Raw genomic sequence first — 20033 nt, forward strand, 5'->3', positions numbered from 1 at the left:
ATGAAGTATGAATATCAAGGGCAACAGTAACAGCAGCAGCAGTGATGGTGAACATTTACTTGGTACCTATGCTTAGCATGGTTCTAAGGGCTTTACCTTGTAGTAGATGCCTTACTATGGCAGCTTGTTATTCAACATTTTATAGATGAGGCAGCTGAGGCACACAGACTTGTTCAGAGCTACACAAGCAGTAAGTAGTAAGTCTGGGATTTGAACCCAGGAAGTCTGGCTCCAGAGCCCAGGCCTTTGACCTCTGTGAATGGGGTTATTTATCCTAACACTGTGTTCTATTTGCACCCTAGAGATGGACCACTGCTATATCAAGCCCATACTCGATAGAGCCTTCTTCTCACCTTTGATCTACCTCCTTATATTATTTAGGCTCATGTCTTTCCTTTCTACTAGCACTTAAGTGCCTTGAAGAGTTTGAGCTACTTTTTTAGTCTTTCTCTGTATAGCATGGATGCTCTATGGTTAAAGAAAGTTAACAGAAAGACTTCCTTTCAGCTTACTACCTACCAGCTTACTTACACCTCTCTCAGATAGTGGGGCTCAGAATAAAAATCTAATAATAAAATTGACACAAATGATCATTGTCTTTTTCCTCTAAGTTATATTTTAACTAGTCTAAAATTGCATGTAAACTATTTGTCACAAAACACATGCAGTCTCTCACTTGTGTCATCTTGTCTCTTTGATCCCTCCATCCTAGTCTACTATGTAGTTACAAACTATACCTTCCATCTTTATGGGCTGTTTATTTTGGGGGGATCAAGCCATATAGCTTTCCATTTACCTCCATCAAAGTTTGTCTTACTAAACACAGGCTGTTTAAGCCTATATGACCTCTTGGGATCCCACAGCATCATCTGGGATGCTCACAGACTGTCAGTGTTGGGTTACCCACAAACATGACGAGCTTCATCCAAGCTCTTGATGAATGTGAGGAATGGGGCAAGGCCTGTCCTCACACTAGATGCTGCTTCCCAGAAGGCTCACCCTCTTTGAATGTTGTTGTTCAGCCAGTGACACATCTTCTTGGTTCTATCCACCTTAACATTCCTCAGATCATGAGAAACTTTTCCAAAACAATGCCTGAAGTCCATATGTATTATAACTCCTATGTGTCTCTACTATAGGAGATTACTATTCTTGACAGAAAAGGAATTCAAGTTAGTCTGGCAAGACTACTTAGTTTCTATGAAAAATTGAGTTTTTTAAAAAACTATTATAATTAAAAGCTTTACAAAATTCTCTCCCCACCTCTGGTCTCTTTTCAGCACAATAAAGCTCAAACACCCTTCTCTGTATGCCCATTTGACTGACTGGAGTTGAGGTCCTTAGAGGCCTCCCTAATCTCCCTTACCTTTCAGGGAGGCATAAAGACAGCTAACAGAGGGTAGGGTAAGCTTGGTGGCCAAGACACCTTTAAGACTAGACTCAGCAGATTTCAAGGGAGGAAGAGAAAATAGGAGTGGGAGGTGGTGGTATGCTTGGACATGAATACATTGTGAACAGAGGGAGCTGAGTGAGTTTCAGCATGGGCCAGGAAGAGAGGACAGTGAGCTCCCTGTTGAAAGACCCTGTGGATGTTTGTCCATATTTTCCCAGATAAGGGATTGCCTTTGACTTGAAGTATAACATATGTGTAGAAGATTATATACATTGTGCTCAACCAATGCATTTTCACAAACTGAGCCCAATGTGTAACATCACCCAGGTACATAAATAGAACTCCTTTACTCCTTTGCCTTCTTCTAGTCAGCAACTCCCCCAAGGGTAACTGCTATTCTGACATTTAATATCAGAGAGTAATTTTGCCTCTTTTTGTACCTCATATGAATGGGACATACTCAGTGTGTGCCCTTCCATGAGATTCTTCCATATGCTCTCTGGAGATGAAGACCTGTCATTCTCACTGCTCTACAGCATTTTGCGTGAATAGACTACGATTTATTTGTCCATTCTACCGCAGATGGACATTTGGCTATTTTCTAGGTTTTGGCTATTGTGAATAGCATTGTTATAAACATCTCATGCATGTCTTTGGTTGGACATATGTAAGCATCTCTGTTGGTATATACCTAGAAAGGGAATTATGGAGTCATGGGGTAAAAACATTCAGCCCTAGTAGCTACTGCCATATAATTTTCTGGAAGTAGTTGTACCTCTATCCTTTTTAAAATTTAATAAAATTGAAAAGTACCCTATGAGATAGGTATTATAATTCCCATTTTTTTTGGATGAACAAACGGAGGCTCAGAGAGATGCCACAGGCTGAATAGAAATAATAATAGGTCTGGGTTTAAATGCAGCCCTGTCTGATGTCAAAGCCGTTGCTGTGCATCATTACCCTGAACTACTTTCACATCTTGGAGAGAATTCATGCCTTTACCTTCTTCGCCTGCTGTAGAGTCTTCACTGTTGCATTAAGGTAGGGAGGACAGCATGTGAAGCTGCCCTAATCATATAGTGTCAGGAGGGGCATAGTTTAGTCAACTTAGTGAATCTCTGAGGCTATTGTATAAGACCAAGCCTGCCTTCCCCTCCAAAGCACCTAGGGATAGAGCATGCCCACATCCTATGCTTTTGCCCAGGAACATGGATGAGTGGGGGTGTAGAGCACTGGTGGTGGTGGGGGGGGGGGGTGAGCCATCTGACACGTGTCTCTGGTCACAGGGAGTCCTGAGAGGTATGGGTGGCCATATGAAATGAAATCTTCTGTCAATGTGTCAATTACAGTGTTTTTGGAGGTCTAGTAGCCTAATTAAAACTTGCTTAAAGGAAAAAAAAAGTTGTGGTTCATACAGTGGAAGTCCCAGGATCTATTGGACACTCGGCTTCAGGCCTGTCTGCATCTAGGTGCTAAAACCTCACTAGAAATCTGTCTTTAGCCACCTCTTGGCTCTGTTTTTTTCCTTGTTGTCTTTATACTTAGACAAGATCATCTTGGTATCTATCATCAACTGTGGGCTTCATTCTAACAGTTTGACAGCATGGTGAGAAGAGAGGACCTTTCTGTCAATAATTCCAGTAAAAGGCCCAGGGTTAACTCTGATTTGACTCTGTTTGGTGGACAAGTTGGTCCCTAAACTAATGGCTGTGACACGAGATTGGAATGTTCTAATTAGGATCTGGGATTGAGATAAACCACACCCGAATGACCAGGACTGAGATTGGTAGTGAAAGTCATCTTAGCTTCAGAGTGGAGTGGGGATGTGGTGAAAGTGGGGTGAGTAAAACCAACAGAGAGCTATTGTATGGATTTTCTGGTTCTGGTGAAGGGAATAAGAGGGAAATCAATGAGCATTTCTAGTGGAAATATGGCAAGCAAGTCTGAGGACTGTGGCGTGCCAGCAAGGGCTGGGCATGAGGACAGTCACCATCATGCGGTCACATACCCATCCTGGCTCTAGACACAGGCCCCATTTTCTCCTGCGTCTGTCTCAAGAAGTGGAGGAAGTGGAGGGAAGGGGTGGAAGGGCAAATGGCAGCCAGCTCTTCTAAGCCAGGCCTCATGCAAATAGCCCACAAGTCGCAGTTGGGAGAACCACACCCCGCCCCCAACCCAAGCAGTTGGATTGTGAGACATTTGCAAAGATGTTAACCCCACATAAAAAGTGTGCCATTTGATAATTATGTAAATTAGCTGGCAATTAGATAATGTCACTCACTTTCCCTCTCCTGCTAGATTCCCACATAACAGAAAAGCGTTTGTGCTTCCACGCCAGCCCAGACCCTCTGTGCAGGCTCTAGGGCAAACCACTCGTACCGACAGCTGCCTGGGCCATCCTATGGCTCAGGAGAGAGTAGAAGTAGGCTGACTGGGTGGAGAGGGCTCTCTGCTCCCATTTTCCCACTTCTTGAGCCTTGTGTATCCCTGCTAGAAGGCTAGAGAAGGCTGAAAAATAAACACCTGGGGCAACTGGCTTGAGGCCTGTGCTACTTAATGTAAGGTCATCTTAGCTTTTGGCCATATTGGCAATTTCCCAGAGGCCATGGGAATGTCCACAATCCAAGAAAGCAATGGAAAGTCTTTAGGAGAGAATGTGGGCAGATTATAGGGTATCAAGTCTAGATGAACCCAATTCTGATGTTACCAGTCCTGAAATCAGATTCTTCCTGGCACCTGTGGGAAAGAAAACTTGGTTTTCCTCAGATAGCCTTTTTGATCCCCTTTGATGCAGGGAGGGGAACATGGGTATCTCCAATGCTGGTCTGGGCTGGAGGGAAGGACTATGAATCTGACCTGAAAGACTCAACAGGCCGGATGGAGTTGCCACCCCAAAGCAGGCTGGGAAAATTCCCTTGATCTTCCTTATAGGGGAGTGTTCTGGAATGCTTAGTTCTTAATTCATGGGTTTCTTCAGATAACTAGGCATATGCTACTTTGCCTTTTGGGATCATCTGAGGTTGGCATCCAGAGAAGTGTGGGAGGTCAGGACTGCTGTCACTGTGTAAAGTGAGGTAGTATGGAGGCCACTGCATAGAATAGAAGTCAGATGATGCATGGGGATGCTCTTCAGCTTCTGTTTTTACTTTCCGTTCTCTCTACATATGTTTCTTGAGCTCCTGCTCCATGCCAAGGCCCTGTGGCAGGCAGCATGGTGAAGCAGACCCTGTCCACAGGGAGTTCTTCATCAAGTTTTCAGAGCCTGAGCTCTTCGTTGCTGTGCTTTGTATCTCTGAAGCACACTTGAACCCTCTAGGTTTTGATTGCTTTAAGAACAAGAATGTTTTTTTTAATTCTGCTTTGATAGAGCAGTGTCTGGAATGAATCAGAGCTCAGTAAACAGATTGAATTGAGCAAGTCATTTAATTTATACAGACAAATACGTGACTTACAGAGGTTCAGAGGTGACTTAATAGATAGTATAGATAGTATAGATCAGTGTGGAAGTTTCTGGGACTGTCTATTTCAAGGGTTTCCCATGTCCTTGCTCATCCATAACACTGAAACCTCCTTCAACATGTCCTTTCCTCCCACAGGTCCTGCATTGGCTTTGGCCATCTGAGCCTAGGCCTTCCCTGTCAGCCAGTGTACTCCCTGGTTTAAACTGGCAGGACAGGGAGAGGAGAGGGAAGTTTCCCCCACCTCCCCAAGAGGTGAAGCAACCAGGGTGGTGTCACTGAGAAAATTTTCCCAAGCCTCTTGGGCTTACACACACTGAGCTCCTTTATGGCCACATGATTTTTATATTCTTGGCTCATCAATAATTCCAGGATTGGAATACCTCCCATAAGAGGCTTATTCTTTCTGCTCACACCTGCCTTGCTCCCCCTTTTCTTGCCCCTCCCACTAACCTAAATCAAATGCATGATATGGGGAGGGGACAGAGGAGCAGCTGTCTTCTGAGCACATTTCCTGAAAGGGGCCCCTTTCAACAAGTTGATTTAAGGAAATATGTGAACGTGGCAGTTGTTGAAACCGGAAGGAGTCCTCTTTTCAGAACCAGGGTTTCCTCTCTCCCTGGGATGTTGCCTTTTGCCTTGGTTGGCATACTTCACCTCACACAATGGTCACATTCATTGAGAGTGGGTCATGTCTCCTCATCACCTAGCCTCCTGATAATCCACCTCTGGCTTCATGTCTTCTATTCACTCCACCCTAAGAGCATCGGCCTACTCGTTGTTCTTCACACATACCAGTTTGCTCTAGTCGCAAGGCCTTTGTTACTATTACTTCTGGGACATTCTTCCCATGGCTAATTCCCTCACTGTCTTTCAGGGCGTTCTTTAAATCTCACTTTCTCAAAGACTCAGATTTGTGGTCTTTGACTATTTTCATGGTGTAAATACGCCTAGCATAGTTGGTTCCATGCTACTAAAGTGACCTTAACCAGTTCAAAAATTTCTGAAGTTTTAATGGTTGGCTCTGACAAGCCCACATGATTTACACTTCCATGCTGCTGTGTCTGTATTCTAGTTAAGCATCTTTTGTACTTCCGGAGGTAGTACATGCCACACTTCAGGAAGCACTGCTTGGACAAAATCATGTATAGCATAAAGGCTTTCCTTATGTTGGATTCAGTCAACCTCTTGTTGGTTTGATCTGTTTGTTCAGTGGGCATAGATGTTTGTTCCTGGTTAAGGAACATTTTCCTCTTCAAAGCAGGGGTAATAACCAGCTTTGCTAATGGCATCATCATAAAAATTGTGGACAGTAATGGTCTGATAGAGACTGTGGTGAATTACCGAATGTGCCAGTTAATAAGCAGCAATTTGAACAGCTCTTGGAAATTATACTCATTGCTCTTATGTGAACAAAGAAGTCTCCACTTGGCTAGGTGGGCCAGAGTCTGCCTTCAACATCTAGATCACCCACTTGACTGGGTTTTTGTGCACTTCCAATCAGTATAAAACATATGGAATGTGCTCTAGGTCTGTTGTATTCCTCATTTGTTGTTCATTCTGAAGTTTGTGTACTTTTTTTAAAAAAGTACTTGTGGTTTTATATACTGCCCCTACTCCACAGACGTACATACACTCACATCAACAACAGTTCTTCCTATCCCTTTGTATCCAAAATAAGAAAGTAAAGAACCTAGTGTTTATTGATAACCTGCTATCATGCCAAGATCTTCCATACATGATCTCATGGTGTCCTCTCTCCAAACTTAGAAGTTATTTTCCTCTGCTTTATTAGTGAGGGAATAGAGCTCAGATAGATTAAGAAATTTGCTCAAAGCTCAACATAAAAGAACCAGGTTTCAGACACAGCCTTTCTTTTTTAAGTCTCAAAACACATTTTTTCCTGTAAGAACTTTTCACCAACATTTATTAAGAGATGAGAGTTGTTTTGTTCGTTACTCACTTTCTAATTTATTTTTGCTGATTTTTATAAATATTTCTTTCACAAACTTAAAAGTGGGAATCTGTCTTAGGCCGCCTACACCCAAGCATTGGATTGTCAAGTTGAAAAAGAAAAATCTAAAAAGAAATCAATGTCATTTCATGCCTCTTAATAGGTAAATAAGTTAAAATTATGTGTGTGTATTCAAGTGTATAAAATGTTAGTACTTAACTTAAAAATAAATTTTAGCTATGTGACCCTGTGATATGAATATTGTAAAAATGTGCTGAGACGGCTTTGGGAGTTTTGTACTATTTTTGCATATGGAAAAACTGTGTGCATCATTAGGCACTGAGCTCAGGGTCCTGCAACAGCTCTGGAGGAACCTGGGCCCCCTCTCCTGTTTGAAGCACCAGGCACTGGGGGAATCCTTAGAATAGCCAGACTCATAGTCAGCGCTCCATCAATATTTGTGAATGAGATGCAGTATTTTCCTGACACCGCCCTAATCTTTCTTTCTTTTCTGCCCGCACCCCTTCTCCCTGCAGATCTTTTTCTGGAGTCCTGAGAGGCAGGTTATGGGCAGGACTGCCTCTGGTCCGCACCATGAAGTCTGAACCTGCTCCCGCTCTGCCCTGGGCCCTGCTCTGCCTGAGCACTCAGCTTTGGGCTGCCCTGCTCCCTGCAGCCCCCCGCTGCTAGGAGGTAAAACTTCAGGACTGGTCCTTGGCCTGTTTTTGCCTTTCACCTGGCTCACCTCACTGCTCACGCCTCCTCCATCACGGCACCCCCAGCCCAGCCCTCTCCCCGGCCTCCCCGGCTGGGGCGTTTGGGGGTCCTTTGGGAGGAGTGCAGTGCTGAAGGCTTCCTCCTGCTGTGGACCTTCTTCTCCTTGAATCAAGGCCTCCGGATCCACATGGATAGCTGAGATCTTTTCTTGGAGAAAGACACTTTGCTCCTCACTCTAATCCCACATTTTCCCACTTGACTTTCCTCCTCTTCTGCTGCTCGGTCTTTCCCCCCCTGCTTCTTTTTTGGATTTCTTGCTCGTGCACCCATCTGGGGCCGTCTTGTTCACTTTCCTTCTTCCTCACCCTCTGGATATTTGTGCGTGTGCCTCCTTCCTTTTGTGTGCTCTCTGTACCCCCCCCCCCCCCCCACCCATCTCCTCTTCCTCTCTCCCTTCCTGCTGCCAAGGGGGATTGTTCCCCTCAGGGCTGTTCCTTGCCAGTCTGCTCCTCTGGCCTCAGTCCTGGCAGCCACAATGAGCTTCACTGCGCACTCGGTTTTCTTCACCCTGAAGGTGAGTGTCCTGCTGGGGTCACTGCTGGGGCTCTGCCTGGGCCTCGAGTTCATGGGCCTCCCCAACCAGTGGGCCCGTTACCTCCGCTGGGATGCCAGCACGCGCAGTGACCTGAGCTTCCAGTTCAAGACCAATGTCTCCACGGGGCTGCTCCTTTACCTGGACGATGGCGGCGTCTGTGACTTCCTCTGCCTTTCCCTGGCGGATGGCCGCGTACAGCTCCGCTTCAGCATGGACTGTGCAGAGACCGCTGTGCTGTCCAACAAGCAGGTGAATGACAGCAGCTGGCACTTCCTCATGGTGAGCCGGGACCGCCTGCGCACGGTGCTGGTGCTTGACGGTGAGGGCCAGGCGGGTGAGCTGCAGCCCCAGCGGCCCTACATGGATGTGGTCAGTGACTTGTTCCTTGGCGGAGTCCCCGCGGACATACGACCTTCTGCCCTGACCCTTGATGGAGTACAGGCCATGCCCGGCTTCAGAGGATTAATCCTGGATCTCAAATATGGCAACTCAGAGCCTCGGCTTCTGGGGAGCCAAGGTGTCCAGTTGGATGCTGAGGGACCCTGTGGTGAGCGTCCCTGTGAAAATGGTGGGATCTGCTTTCTCCTGGATGGCCACCCCACCTGTGACTGTTCCACCACTGGCTATGGTGGCAAGCTCTGCTCAGAAGGTAAGACCTTCTTCCCTAGTCCTCTCTTACTAGAGACCCACCCACTGCATTGGGTGAGGCCAAGACCATGGATAGAAACCACCACTATCGTTGAAGGGCATCTTTAGCTACATGTTGGATAGTTGGGTCCCTTTGGAAATCCTTCGATTGTTCTCAATGGAAAACCCATCAGATCTTGGCAAGGAGAGAATCCTGGCTACTCAACCAGGGGCTTCTTACTCAGATGTTTGGCTGTACTCAAAGGGCTAGATGGAGCAGGCTGAAGGATGTGTGCCCCCGATCAGCTGCTTCCACTGCAGACAGCAGGGTTAGCACAGAGCAAGAATCTGATAGAAATGGGCAGTGTGGCTATCTCTGTCCCTCCTGATCCCTTGAGAGTTGGGCCCTTGGGATGGGTGGAACACTCCTCATCACTTCCTCCTTAGTCCCCAGGAAAAAGAGTGCCCATGCCAAGGAGAATGAGGGTGGATGGATTGCAGGTCCATTCTTGGCCTGCTATCATCCCAGCCCTTCCATTTGCTTCTCATCCCACAGTCTTTGGGGAGGTTCCTGGAGGGTGGAGAAGGCAGCTGGGGATGGGACTACTCACCTCCTCATTCTAGCGGCAGGATTTTTCATATGAGGTTCCTCTTTCCTGTCCTCTTCCTCCTCTCCATGTACTGAGAATGGTCAGGAAGGCACAGAGACTGACAGGAGCCTTGTCTAGCCAAACCCCCAAGGGGGCTGGCAATACTCAGTATAGCCTTGACAAGCCTCTCAAGTTCAACCACAGCTTCCCAGGGAATGGGAAGGTAAGGCTCATGCCTGAGGACTTAGATTGCCCTCACCTTATTCACCAAATTCTGACTGTATGGGATTAGATCCAAGAGAAGTGGCCCAGACTCTACTTTGACAAGTACCTAAAATCCAGATTCATGGACTCCAGGACTCATTGAAGGCCTGGCTTTGAGCAGGAGGAAGCACTGAAGTGACAAAGAATGTGAGAACTGACCACAGGGGTATGCATGTTGAGAGGCTGGAATGAGGAGGAGGCAAAGACGTTTGATTTTCTCCTTTTTGAATCAAGCCCTGGATTCTTCTAGAAATGTTTTGCCATCCCATTCTGGTCTCTCCAGGAAGGTGGTGGGATGGTATAGGGCAGAACAGTGGTTCTCAACCTTGGCTTCGCGTATTAGGATCACTTGCAGGGTGGTTTAAAAACTCTCAGGCCACCCTATGGGCTAATTCAATCAGAATTTTGTAGGGGGTGGGATCCAATGTGTATTTTTAAAGCTCCCCAGATGATTCTATTGTGCAGCCAAGATTGAGAACCAACAGGTCAAGAGAGGTCAGGTAGGTGGGGCTAGGTGAGTGTCCCAGCACTGACTTCCAGGATTTTTTCATTTTGGTGAGGCCCCTGCCTTGGGATTTGTAATTGAAAATAGTGTCTGTAGGTGTTCCTCAAGCCATCCCATAATAGCCCAACCCCTAAAGCAGGTTGTAATTCATATGAATTTTAACCACTCCTATTAAAAATGTTTTTTTTTAAATCAAAGCAAAGTTTATTTCATAGGTGGTGGATGCTGGAGAGTAGGACACTTCGAGGATCTTGTTGGAGACCCCTTTGTAGGTCATGCAGGGGCTATTGTGGGAGCCCCTTCCCAGGTCTCTGCTGCTTCTTTCCTCTGCTGGGCCGGGCATCACATCTTCCCTCCTGTGGCTGGGCTGCGGGAGAGGGAGATTCAGGACATGCGTGCCACTTTTTATTGGCTTCTTTTTTTCCCCACGGAGCCCATTGGAAAAGTGGATGGGGAAGAGGACCCGAGGCCACCCCAGCCCACAAAGCCACTTTGGGAATGTGGTTATTGAAGCACTTCTTATAAGCAGGTGCCTTCTGGAGCTGACTCCGTTCCAAAGCTTCTTCGCTTTGGAGAAAGTTCTGCCTGAAGACGCTGACGTCTTGTTCGCCCAAAGGGTCTGCTCTGTTCTCAGAACTTGCATTGAAAGCTGGCATTCTTCCTTTCTAGGGACTAGGGTGTTTGCAAGTGTGTTGTTAACTTGCTGATTATCCCTGATTGCATTCTTTGTGTTTAAAAAGAACTCATTTCCTCTGGGCAGGTCTGGATCAGCACTTTTCTGCAGGAAGAATTTCCATACTGTATATGTATATGATTTGTCTTTTCTCTCTCTTTTGGGGTGTGTGTGTGTGTGTGTGTGTGTGTGTGTGTGTGTGTGTGTTTCAGGTCTCCAGTAGCATTTCTTTACAGCAGATTGTAGGCAGTCAATTTTTTAATAGCTAAATACAACATGGATATTTTAATAATAGTTCTTTCTGCAGGGTTCAGATCGTCTAGTGGCTGTGGATTGATACCTCTATCTGAAGAAGGCAAACACAGAGCACAGCTCATTTATTCTCCTGATACATAAATAGAGTAAATGAACTCTGTCGTAACAGTAACAGTTGGCTGGCTTGGAACAGAGCAGTGCAAAGGTTGAGGTGAGGGTGGGTGTTGGGAGAGGTATCAGAATTGACTGTTGATAACTTGGAGTCTGTTGATCCTGGTAATTGTCATCATGTCTAATCAGTCACAAAAAATACATTACAGGCTTTTAGAAAATACCCGTTCTCTGTACACATAGTTAATTTTTAGCTAGTAAGCAGGAAAAGCTCACCTGTAAAATATTAAGGGGGACAAATTTAAGCAGATGTACCTAAAACAAGATGAATAGTCTAAACAAATGCCTACCCATTTGTCTAAAGATGATGTGGTGAGGTTGGCTGTGAGGATGCATCCACTCCCTACTCTGCCTCCTTTCAGTTGTACACGTCATAGACCGGAAACCAGCATACTTATTCCCAGCTGTTGGTCCTGTGTGCCAGGCATCTATCTGATTGTCCCGATTTGTAGGATAGGCCTTGACATTTGATTGTGTGAGGGCTTGCACCCAGTTTGGAAGATCCATTTTTTACTTCATGCTTTAGCAGTTCAAGAACAGGAAGAGCTGGGAGGTCTCCTGCAGCTTCAGATGGATGTGGTCGGGCCCTGTCAGAGGCGCTCTCTGTGGTCCATTAGCTTCTAGCATGCTGGCGGCATTGATGTTTGCTTGGCCTGTCTGGCTTTCCATGCCTTGATGGCTCCAGAATATCTCTGTGCTGCACCCTGGGGAGAATGCACAGATGGGCCTATCTCCCCTATGTGCTTTGGGCTCTTCTGATCCCCCATTGGGTGTCTTCTCTAGGAAGAACCTGGAAGATACTGGAGATGGTTGCTGTGGAAAAGTTGGGCCTAGGGGTTGGAGGTCCTGGACTCACTATCTTCTTTCATGTGGTGAAATGTTATTTTCTCTGGCTGCAGACTGAACTCCACACATCCTACTTGAGAAAAACTTCATTCCTAGGCTCCTAACTTAATTAATGGTCACATTGAACATTCTGGCACATGGTGGAGAAAAGGTCCCAGATTTTTACTTCCAGGTGTTATGTTTGTAAACAAAATGTTCCGGTGCTCAACTTTGGACTTGTTTGTGTAATCTTGCCTTTTTAGTAAGGGTCTTAGAGGACAGAAGAAGTGCAGGTAGTTCAAAATGATTTTAAAATTAAACATATCTATTTTGGAATATAGTCGAGCTATGGCACAGCATATTCACTGGTTTTGATCTAGCCCAGTCTCCTGTTACCAGTATCCTGGAGCTCACTGGGCAATGAAGAGGTATCCTGAGCTCCCCCAAAAGAGCTGTCCCCTCATGGGTCATTGAGAGTTTATTATTACCTTGAAATGAGTTGAAATTGATACTTTATTTTTAAACCATTCTTAGTTATGAATATGCATGTATTGAATTTCTTAACAACCTTATGGTCATGAAGAACTGATTTGCTCCCAAGGTGTGTACATTTCAGTAATAGTCTTACTGAGGAGCTCCTTGAGTATGAAGTCAGCCTGTTGCAGGTGGGGTAGGGCCAGGGAAAGATGGAGAAGGCATCACATGTTGATTTATCCTCCCAAGTCTCATTAAATGGGCCTACCTATATCACATACCACTTGTGTGTCCCCACTTTTAGGTTAATTCAGTGAAGAGTCATGAGGTCCTATTCAGTTGGGGGAAAACATGTTCATTGTCTATCTCTTCCTGCTGACTTGGGCAGGTGCCCAAACCAGAAGCTGCAGTCTTGAGTCTTAGCTCTTAACTTCTCAGGTGGTGTGATCCGACAGTGAGGTACAGCGGTGGGTGTTGGTGGAAGGGGCCCGAGCCTTACTACAAGCACACCGTTGAGTGGTACCTACTGGCCTCCCTTTCCCATCCCTCCAGCTGTCTGCAGCTGCAGGTTGGTTGGATTGATGGCTCACCACCACTGTGTGGCCTTGGTATGCCTTCCTGAAAGTGAATTTTAATTACTTTTCTTTTTACTGAGGATTTTGTGACTCTTCCCCCATTTATCCAAGCCAGAACTGGGATGGAATGGTGTACCAAGAGACTGATTTCCCCTGAGCGTTTACCAAGGGCCAAAGGCTTCCAATGCTGAAGTTAAGGTTCTAGTGATTGCCCCAGCTGATCCTCCATTTCTGGGCATTTGTGTAAAAACACAAACATCTCCCTCCCCATCCCCAGTGCACATCCTGCTGGAATTGTAACATGGCAGTGTTGTTCCTAAACCATGTCAACCCTGCATGGCTTGGGGATAGGGGTGGGGGTGGGAGCTGCAGGGGAGTGGTGAGCAATCAGTAAAGACTATCTCTTCAGAATCCTTCTCCCCAGTATGGAGACTGTGGCACAGAAGCAAGGGCTTACAACATGCACAAAGGAGAACTGCGGCTTCTGAGACTTGATTCCCACCCAGCATTCAGGCGTTAGGTGGGACCAGCCCAGCCAGCCAGCAGGGGCTGTCGCTAAACGGAGCCTGAATAGGGGTCTGATTGCTCCTTTTTCCTCCTCTCCTTCTGATTACCAAGTGAGATTTCCTGGGTATGCTGTATGCTAAATGGCAGAACAGCCGCCTGCCACTTGCACCAATTATCCCTCTTTTAACTGCCGAGGGAAGAGCAATTTTTTTATACCCCCCCCCACCCCCACCCCACAGTAGCATCTCTGCCTCCTTTAAAGAAATAAGAGTGTTTTTCCTTGTTCCCCCTTCAGGGGGGTGAGAACAGTCTTCTTTCTCCCTTCGCAGAATCCATACACCAGCTGCAGGCTACAAAGGAGGTGGACACGGGGTAAATGCTTCGTCCGAATTCAGTGGGGTTGAGGGTTACCCAGGCATTTTGCCAAGAGCCTTGGAGTGGCACGTGAGCTTGCATTTGCATTTGGTAATGAGACACCACAGGCCCAGCACCAGGGGCTAATTATCTTCGTGGCCCCTATCTTCCTTTGCAGGCTGTCAGGGAAAGATGGTTTCCAGTTCCTAGGGCAGCTGCCCATCAGCTGGGTCCTCTGCCCTCTTTGCGGGACAGAAGAGATAGGGTGTATGCTTGGGGGATGGGGCCAACATACTCTCCCTGCAGTGGGTGTCCTGTGCAACAAGGCCCAGAGGTGGAACTTGAGCGAGAGGCTTCAGGGCAGGGCTGTGAGGGTCAGGAACCCTTCCTTGGATAAAAAATAATAATGATGTCAGTATTACTATTATCGAATGCCATCATGTGCCTGACAGCCTAGGTGCTTTATGCGCATTGTCTCATCTAATCCTCATGGCACTCCTATGTGGTTGATATCATTAGCCTCACTTTACAGATGAGGAAAGTGAGGAGCAGAGAAATTTGGAACTTGAAGAAGGTTTAGTGTAGTCTTAAGAGCATGGCTTCTGGAATGAAAAAGATTGGGCTTAAATCTGGGCCTGTCCAGTTATAAGTTGTGTGTCTTTGGAGAAAGTTTTAGAAGATTCAGTATGCTCATCAATAATCGTAATAATTAATAGCAGCTAACATTCAAGGAGTATCTACACTATATTGACTGCTGTGCATGAGTTAACTTTTATAACCCTCACAGCCACTCAACACACTATCGTTCTCATTTTGTAGACAAGGAAGTTAAGGGACGAGAGGTTCAATAATCTGTCCAAGGTCACACAGCTAATAAGAGGCAAAGCTGAGGTTTGTATCTAGGCGGACTGGCTTCACAGACCACACTTAACCACTGTACCATCCTGCCTTGCAGTGAATCAGGATAAGAAATTGTACGTCGTGGAGTTGTTGAGAGCACGAAAGCAGATGAAATGTACGGAGTTATCAGCATAGTCTCTGGGAAAGAACAAGTCCTGACTCTGGGCTGTTGGTCTTCCTGGTGCTTGTAAGAATGAACTGTGTGTCAGTTTGGTCTTGTAGAAGGTTTGATGCTCCCCTTTGAGTACCCCCACCTCTGCCATTTTCCTGCATCCCAGTTTGAGAAATGGTAGAAACAAAAGGAGGGGAATTCAGTTTCATTGCCATTTTGCCCCTGCCTGAGAGCCAATGATAATGGTTGTGCCTGTTGGACCATATTTGGAACTCTTTGCAAACCTGTGGTGTTCTGGCCCCTATAGCAACACAATGAGGCAGGTAGGACAGGCTTTACCATCCCACTGAAAAGTGAGGAGACCCAGACATGAGGCTCCAGTGAACTTGTGGGTATGAGGGCAAGTTTGGATGCTGCCTGTTTGGCGGGTGTCTCTGGGGCCTAAAAACCCAGATTCCCAACGTGGCATTTTATTTCTGCTCCTAGGCTCCCTTCATTAACACAAATGGCCTGTGTCTCCATTGTGAAATGGAGCGTTGCCTCCCTGGATGCTGGTGATAAGCAAAATGTCAAACTCCTGGTGTAAGAGGTTATCAGCTCGGCCAGTCCCAAGGAGCCTTACTCCTCCCAGACAGACAGAAAGCGAGAATATGAGAGAATGAGAGAGGATGAAATGAATGTGTCTGAGTATTCAATTCCCACCCTCAAGACCCTGGTTTGAAGTGAAGTGACTGGGGATTGGACCCATGGGTCATGAGGCATTTGGAGCACAACTACACCACGCTGGAGCATCGCTGGACAGCATGACCTCTTCAGACTTAACCTTTGGTTTCCCAAGTACCAGGAATTGCCCAGCACCACACCCAGGGTTGGCGGTAAAAGATGGAGCTCCTGGATTATTCTGTCAGACTCCTTCTTGCTTTCCTGCTGCCTTCTGACTGTCTTCACAGCTAACAAAACCAAACTCTCTTTCTCTGTGTTTGTGCTTCTCTTTCCCTTTGTGTGTGGGGGAGGGGAATCAATACAGAGGCGGATTTAACCAGGAAACAAAACCTTTCATATATCCTCACTTGCGTGGTCCCTTTCAAGGTGCCATACTTAATGCTGTATTTGTGATTTTTTTTTTTTCTTAAGGAATCCCTGGTATCATCAGCTTCCAGCTCCACCTCTGTGGATCCGCCTCTGTTAAGACTTGTTGCTGCCCAGTGGCAGCAATGTTGCTCTGGGTGTACATGTGATTCCCCAGTGGCCTATGACCCTTCATCACAGACACACTTTCCTTCACTTCATAACCGGCAGGGCAGGAAGAGCCTTGGAGGAGGAGTGTGGAGGATGAGGGGCATCTAGGAATGTTATATGGGGAGGCATCTAGGATATCCAGTGGGCAGAGAGAGGCCATGTCTAGAAATGTTTATTGTTGATGCAGAGGAAAGTGCTGGTGTTTAAAAAGAGGGGGCACCCGCATCTTCCTCCTGAGGTTTTCCCAGCTATAGTTGGGATGTTTGGTTCGCTGCGGCTCACTGGGGGGCTGTGTTACAGGTGACAGGCTGTGGCTGACAGAGGAGAGGGACAAAGCGTGGCTCGGCAGGCCTGTCTCCGTGATCTATTTGGGAACTGACAGTGCCAGTGGGTTGTCATTACTGCCGTTGTTCTCCAGAAATTGATGTCTTTGGGTAACCTATTTGAAAGCAATACGGGGCCCTCTTTAAATGTGTCATCATCTATATCTGCTCTCAGACCTCCACTGCTGTCCACAATGTTCCTAAATAATGCATTTTCCAATTAAAAAAATTTTTTTTAATTCAGGAACCAATACTAGCAAGCTTTTAAAAACAAATTGATCTCAGTCATCTGGCCAAACTGCCCAGCTCTGCTCTGTGTTAAAACTTACTTCACACGTGGTCCTACAAACGGCTAATGCTTCAGCTCTCTGGGGGGAAAAACACTGTACTCTGTGAGGGTACACAAGGGCCTGAAGAGGATGGAGATGAAAGAAAGGCAGGGACATGAGCTGGAGGCAACATGAGGCTCTTGGTTTAAGCTGTGACATGCACTTAGGATCCTTTGGGTTTAACTGAGGCTCTTATTTAAGTATCTTTGCACCTAAGATGACTCTGAGGAGCTTTCCTGTCAAGTTTCTCCACGAGACTCTCTACGTCTGATCTTCTGATATTTTTGCCTCTTGACTGCTGGTTTAGTTCTCCTGAAGTGGTTCTATTTGCAGGTGCAAAGTTCTTAGAAGACAGAATCTCAATAGTCCCGTGGTTGTTGGCAACACTTGGGTTGGTGTCTTTGCTGTCTCAGGCAGAGTGTTCCAGGCAATCCCATACCCTCTCCTCCAGGTATTATTGGGAATGTGTTACCTGCAGCCCCAGGAGAATAGACAAAGTGCAGCGAGAGAGTGTTGAGCTTTTTAGTTAATAAGTTGCTTTAAAATAAAAACAATACCCCTCTTGTGAGGAGGGACCAGCCAGGCTGAAATCACACGTGTGCGATCCAAACAGTGGGAACAGGGCTGGCAAGGCTGGGAACTTGCCACGTTCTCATGATTTCTTCCTTCCTCCTCATTCTCTCAGGCTTCTTTCCTTTCCGGAAGGGGTCCTGTCTCTTGCATGGCTAGCTTGGACTGCTAAAGGAAGCGGGAAGGGTGAGCTTAAAGGATGGTAAACCTCTCACCTGTGGGATTCCTAAAAGACTAATCTTCCCCTAGAATACTTGCTCCACCTGGATCAGGAGAGGCAAGGCTGGAGTTTAGGCTCAGGAGATGTGCTGTGAGCCCCTTCTCAGATTTGAGGAGGCACACTGAAATTTGGGGGGACCCTGGTGCTGGGGAAGAAATATTCTGCGAGGGATGGAGCACAGATCCCGTGATCCATTTAGAGGACAGTGAGGCATTTACATTGCCTTCTGGTCCTGGCTTTGCCTATGTAACGCACTGGAAACCAAGGTGCATTGTAAAGAATCATGGGATGATAACTTTGGAGGGGATTTTAAGGATCTTTGGGTCTAACTACCCATTTTCCACCCTCTTCTCCACTGTGTAAGACATATTTCCTCCTCTCCAAAATACCCCTAGTCAAATGCAGTGGTGGATGGGGGCTCAGTGCCTTTCAGGGCAGCCTAATGTATCTCTCTGTGGTCACTCCTGAGGGTCAGGGAGCTAGCTCTTCCTACATCAGGCTGCGGTCGGCCTCTAGCCACGTCCTCACTGGTCCCCAGTCTGATTAAAGCAGTCTGACCTTTGCAATGGGCCTTGTGGGTGAGGGGATGGGTGGGTCATAACATTTCTGGATGCTGCTCTGCAAGAATTAACTCTTGTGTCAAGTAAAATTCATACGGGATTCTCTAATATGTGCGGCCCGCACATCACAGAGTTATTTAGAATTAACTGCTTGAGATTAATCTTAAACAACGTGGGAGGGACTGATGTGGGAACAGACTCTGAGGTAAGCAGGTGATTCATGCTCTAGTCATTTTGTTCCTAGGGCTCTTGCACTCTGGAAGATTCATGGTTGGCCCCATCTCTGGCTCTATTGTCTGTGCCTCATTTCACCCCCCTAAGATGTCCCATCTTCCTCCACACCCCGCTGGCTTTGCAGCATCTCTGCTTTTCCTGGGAGCCCCCTGGAAATCTCTAATGGCTCAGCAATAAGATAGACATTGTAGAATGCTATGGAGTAGCATAAAGTGGAATTGGATTGGTCTAGCTTAACAAGCCCATCCTGGCATCCAGGGTCAGACACCCCAATAGACATCAAGGTTTTGCTAAAAAGCCTAACAGAATGGTTTTTAGAAAAGAAGATCATAAAACGAAGCAGTATCAAGTAGCTACTTCTGGAAACTGGCCTTGGAAACAAATGCCCGATCCAAAAATGCTTCTGTTCTGCCAGGTTGCCCTGGGTTTCCCATGTTTTTGGCCCTGTTGGGCAAAAGTCTCTTAGGGAGAGGGATTAGGCAGGGCTAGAACATGTTCCTCTCACACTGGCATAGACTGTAAACCTGCCAAGCAAATTCCATCCTGCAACCTAAAGGGGACGAGGCTGGCCTGGCGCTCAGCCACCTCCTCACTGGTGGTCATTTTACTGACACTGCAGCAAAGAATGGAGAACTCATCTCATAATTTTCTGATTTAAAATAGTTTACTTTTAAGAGCAAAGCCCACAGATGCCATTTTGACCCTAAACTTGAAATGTATCCAGAGTCATCAGCTTCTACTCCGGGGTCTCATTGTCCATCCAGGTTCTCTGGACTACACACATGTGCTGGGAAGTGGGCATGACCACATCACATGGTCATGTGAGAATTGGCACGTGGGCAGATGGTTGGGTTTTAGTTGCTGTAGAAAACTTTGCTGTTTGCTCTTCCTGATGTTGAGTGTTCAGCCTTGTGTTAATGCAGATTGGGGCTGTTTTTCCCCCATGTAGAATATATAACCAGTGGCTACATTTTAATGTGTCTCTTGGCTCCCTTTGGCTTTCACGTCCTTAATGCAAGTTGCAATAACTCAGTTGAGTTTCCTGATTCTTGTTGCAGGAGTGTATATAAGGAGGCGCTCTCTTTGAGAACTCTAAGACATGAAACCAAGGGAAAACGCTGTTTCTCTTTGTTAATTATTGCATGTACAGGCTTGGTGCTAAACCACTGGAGTGTGACAGACAGCAGTTGCTCAATAAATATTGCATTAATAAAGCACATTCTGTGTGTATATATGTGCGCTTTCATGTTTTGTATGCATGCACTGGTGTCTGCATTCATGTGCTAACACGGGTGATGGATGGATGTAGGTTCCCAGGAATGTGAGTTTAGTAATACCTGTTTAACACTTTAACTGGTGGTGTATCAGATATGACTTGGACTGCAGTGGGCAGTAGGCACTGGAAATGCCTCCTCTCTTTGAATGGAAAGAGTGGCATGTTTACTGTGGGGCAGTTTTCATCGAATCTGTGTCAAGTGCATACACTTTCTACCTGGTTTGATCTAGTTGAAGACAGACTAGAAAGAATTTCTTGTTTGTTTACAAACCAGTGGTTTCCTGTAACAATTACAGGCAGCAGCCAGCCTGGGACCATGTAAATGCTTGTGCA

At 46.3% G+C, this 20033-nt stretch overlaps 1 protein-coding gene across 7 annotated transcripts in view; it reads left to right on the forward strand.

Annotated features, from left to right (window-relative positions):
- The window catches only part of NRXN3 (neurexin 3), a 1671444-nt gene that overhangs the window by 157740 nt on the left and 1493671 nt on the right, over window positions 1–20033 (forward strand). For all 7 annotated transcript variants that reach the window (XM_045060712.1, XM_045060711.1, XM_045060707.1 and 4 more), the window contains one exon: window positions 7342–8766. In XM_045060712.1, coding sequence (XP_044916647.1) covers window positions 8058–8766 — 709 coding nt within the window. In that variant the 5' untranslated portion in view covers window positions 7342–8057. The remainder of the gene's footprint in view (window positions 1–7341; window positions 8767–20033) is intronic.

Source organism: Felis catus, chromosome B3, assembly GCF_018350175.1.
Source record: "Felis catus isolate Fca126 chromosome B3, F.catus_Fca126_mat1.0, whole genome shotgun sequence".
Classification (NCBI taxonomy): domain Eukaryota; kingdom Metazoa; phylum Chordata; class Mammalia; order Carnivora; family Felidae; genus Felis; species Felis catus.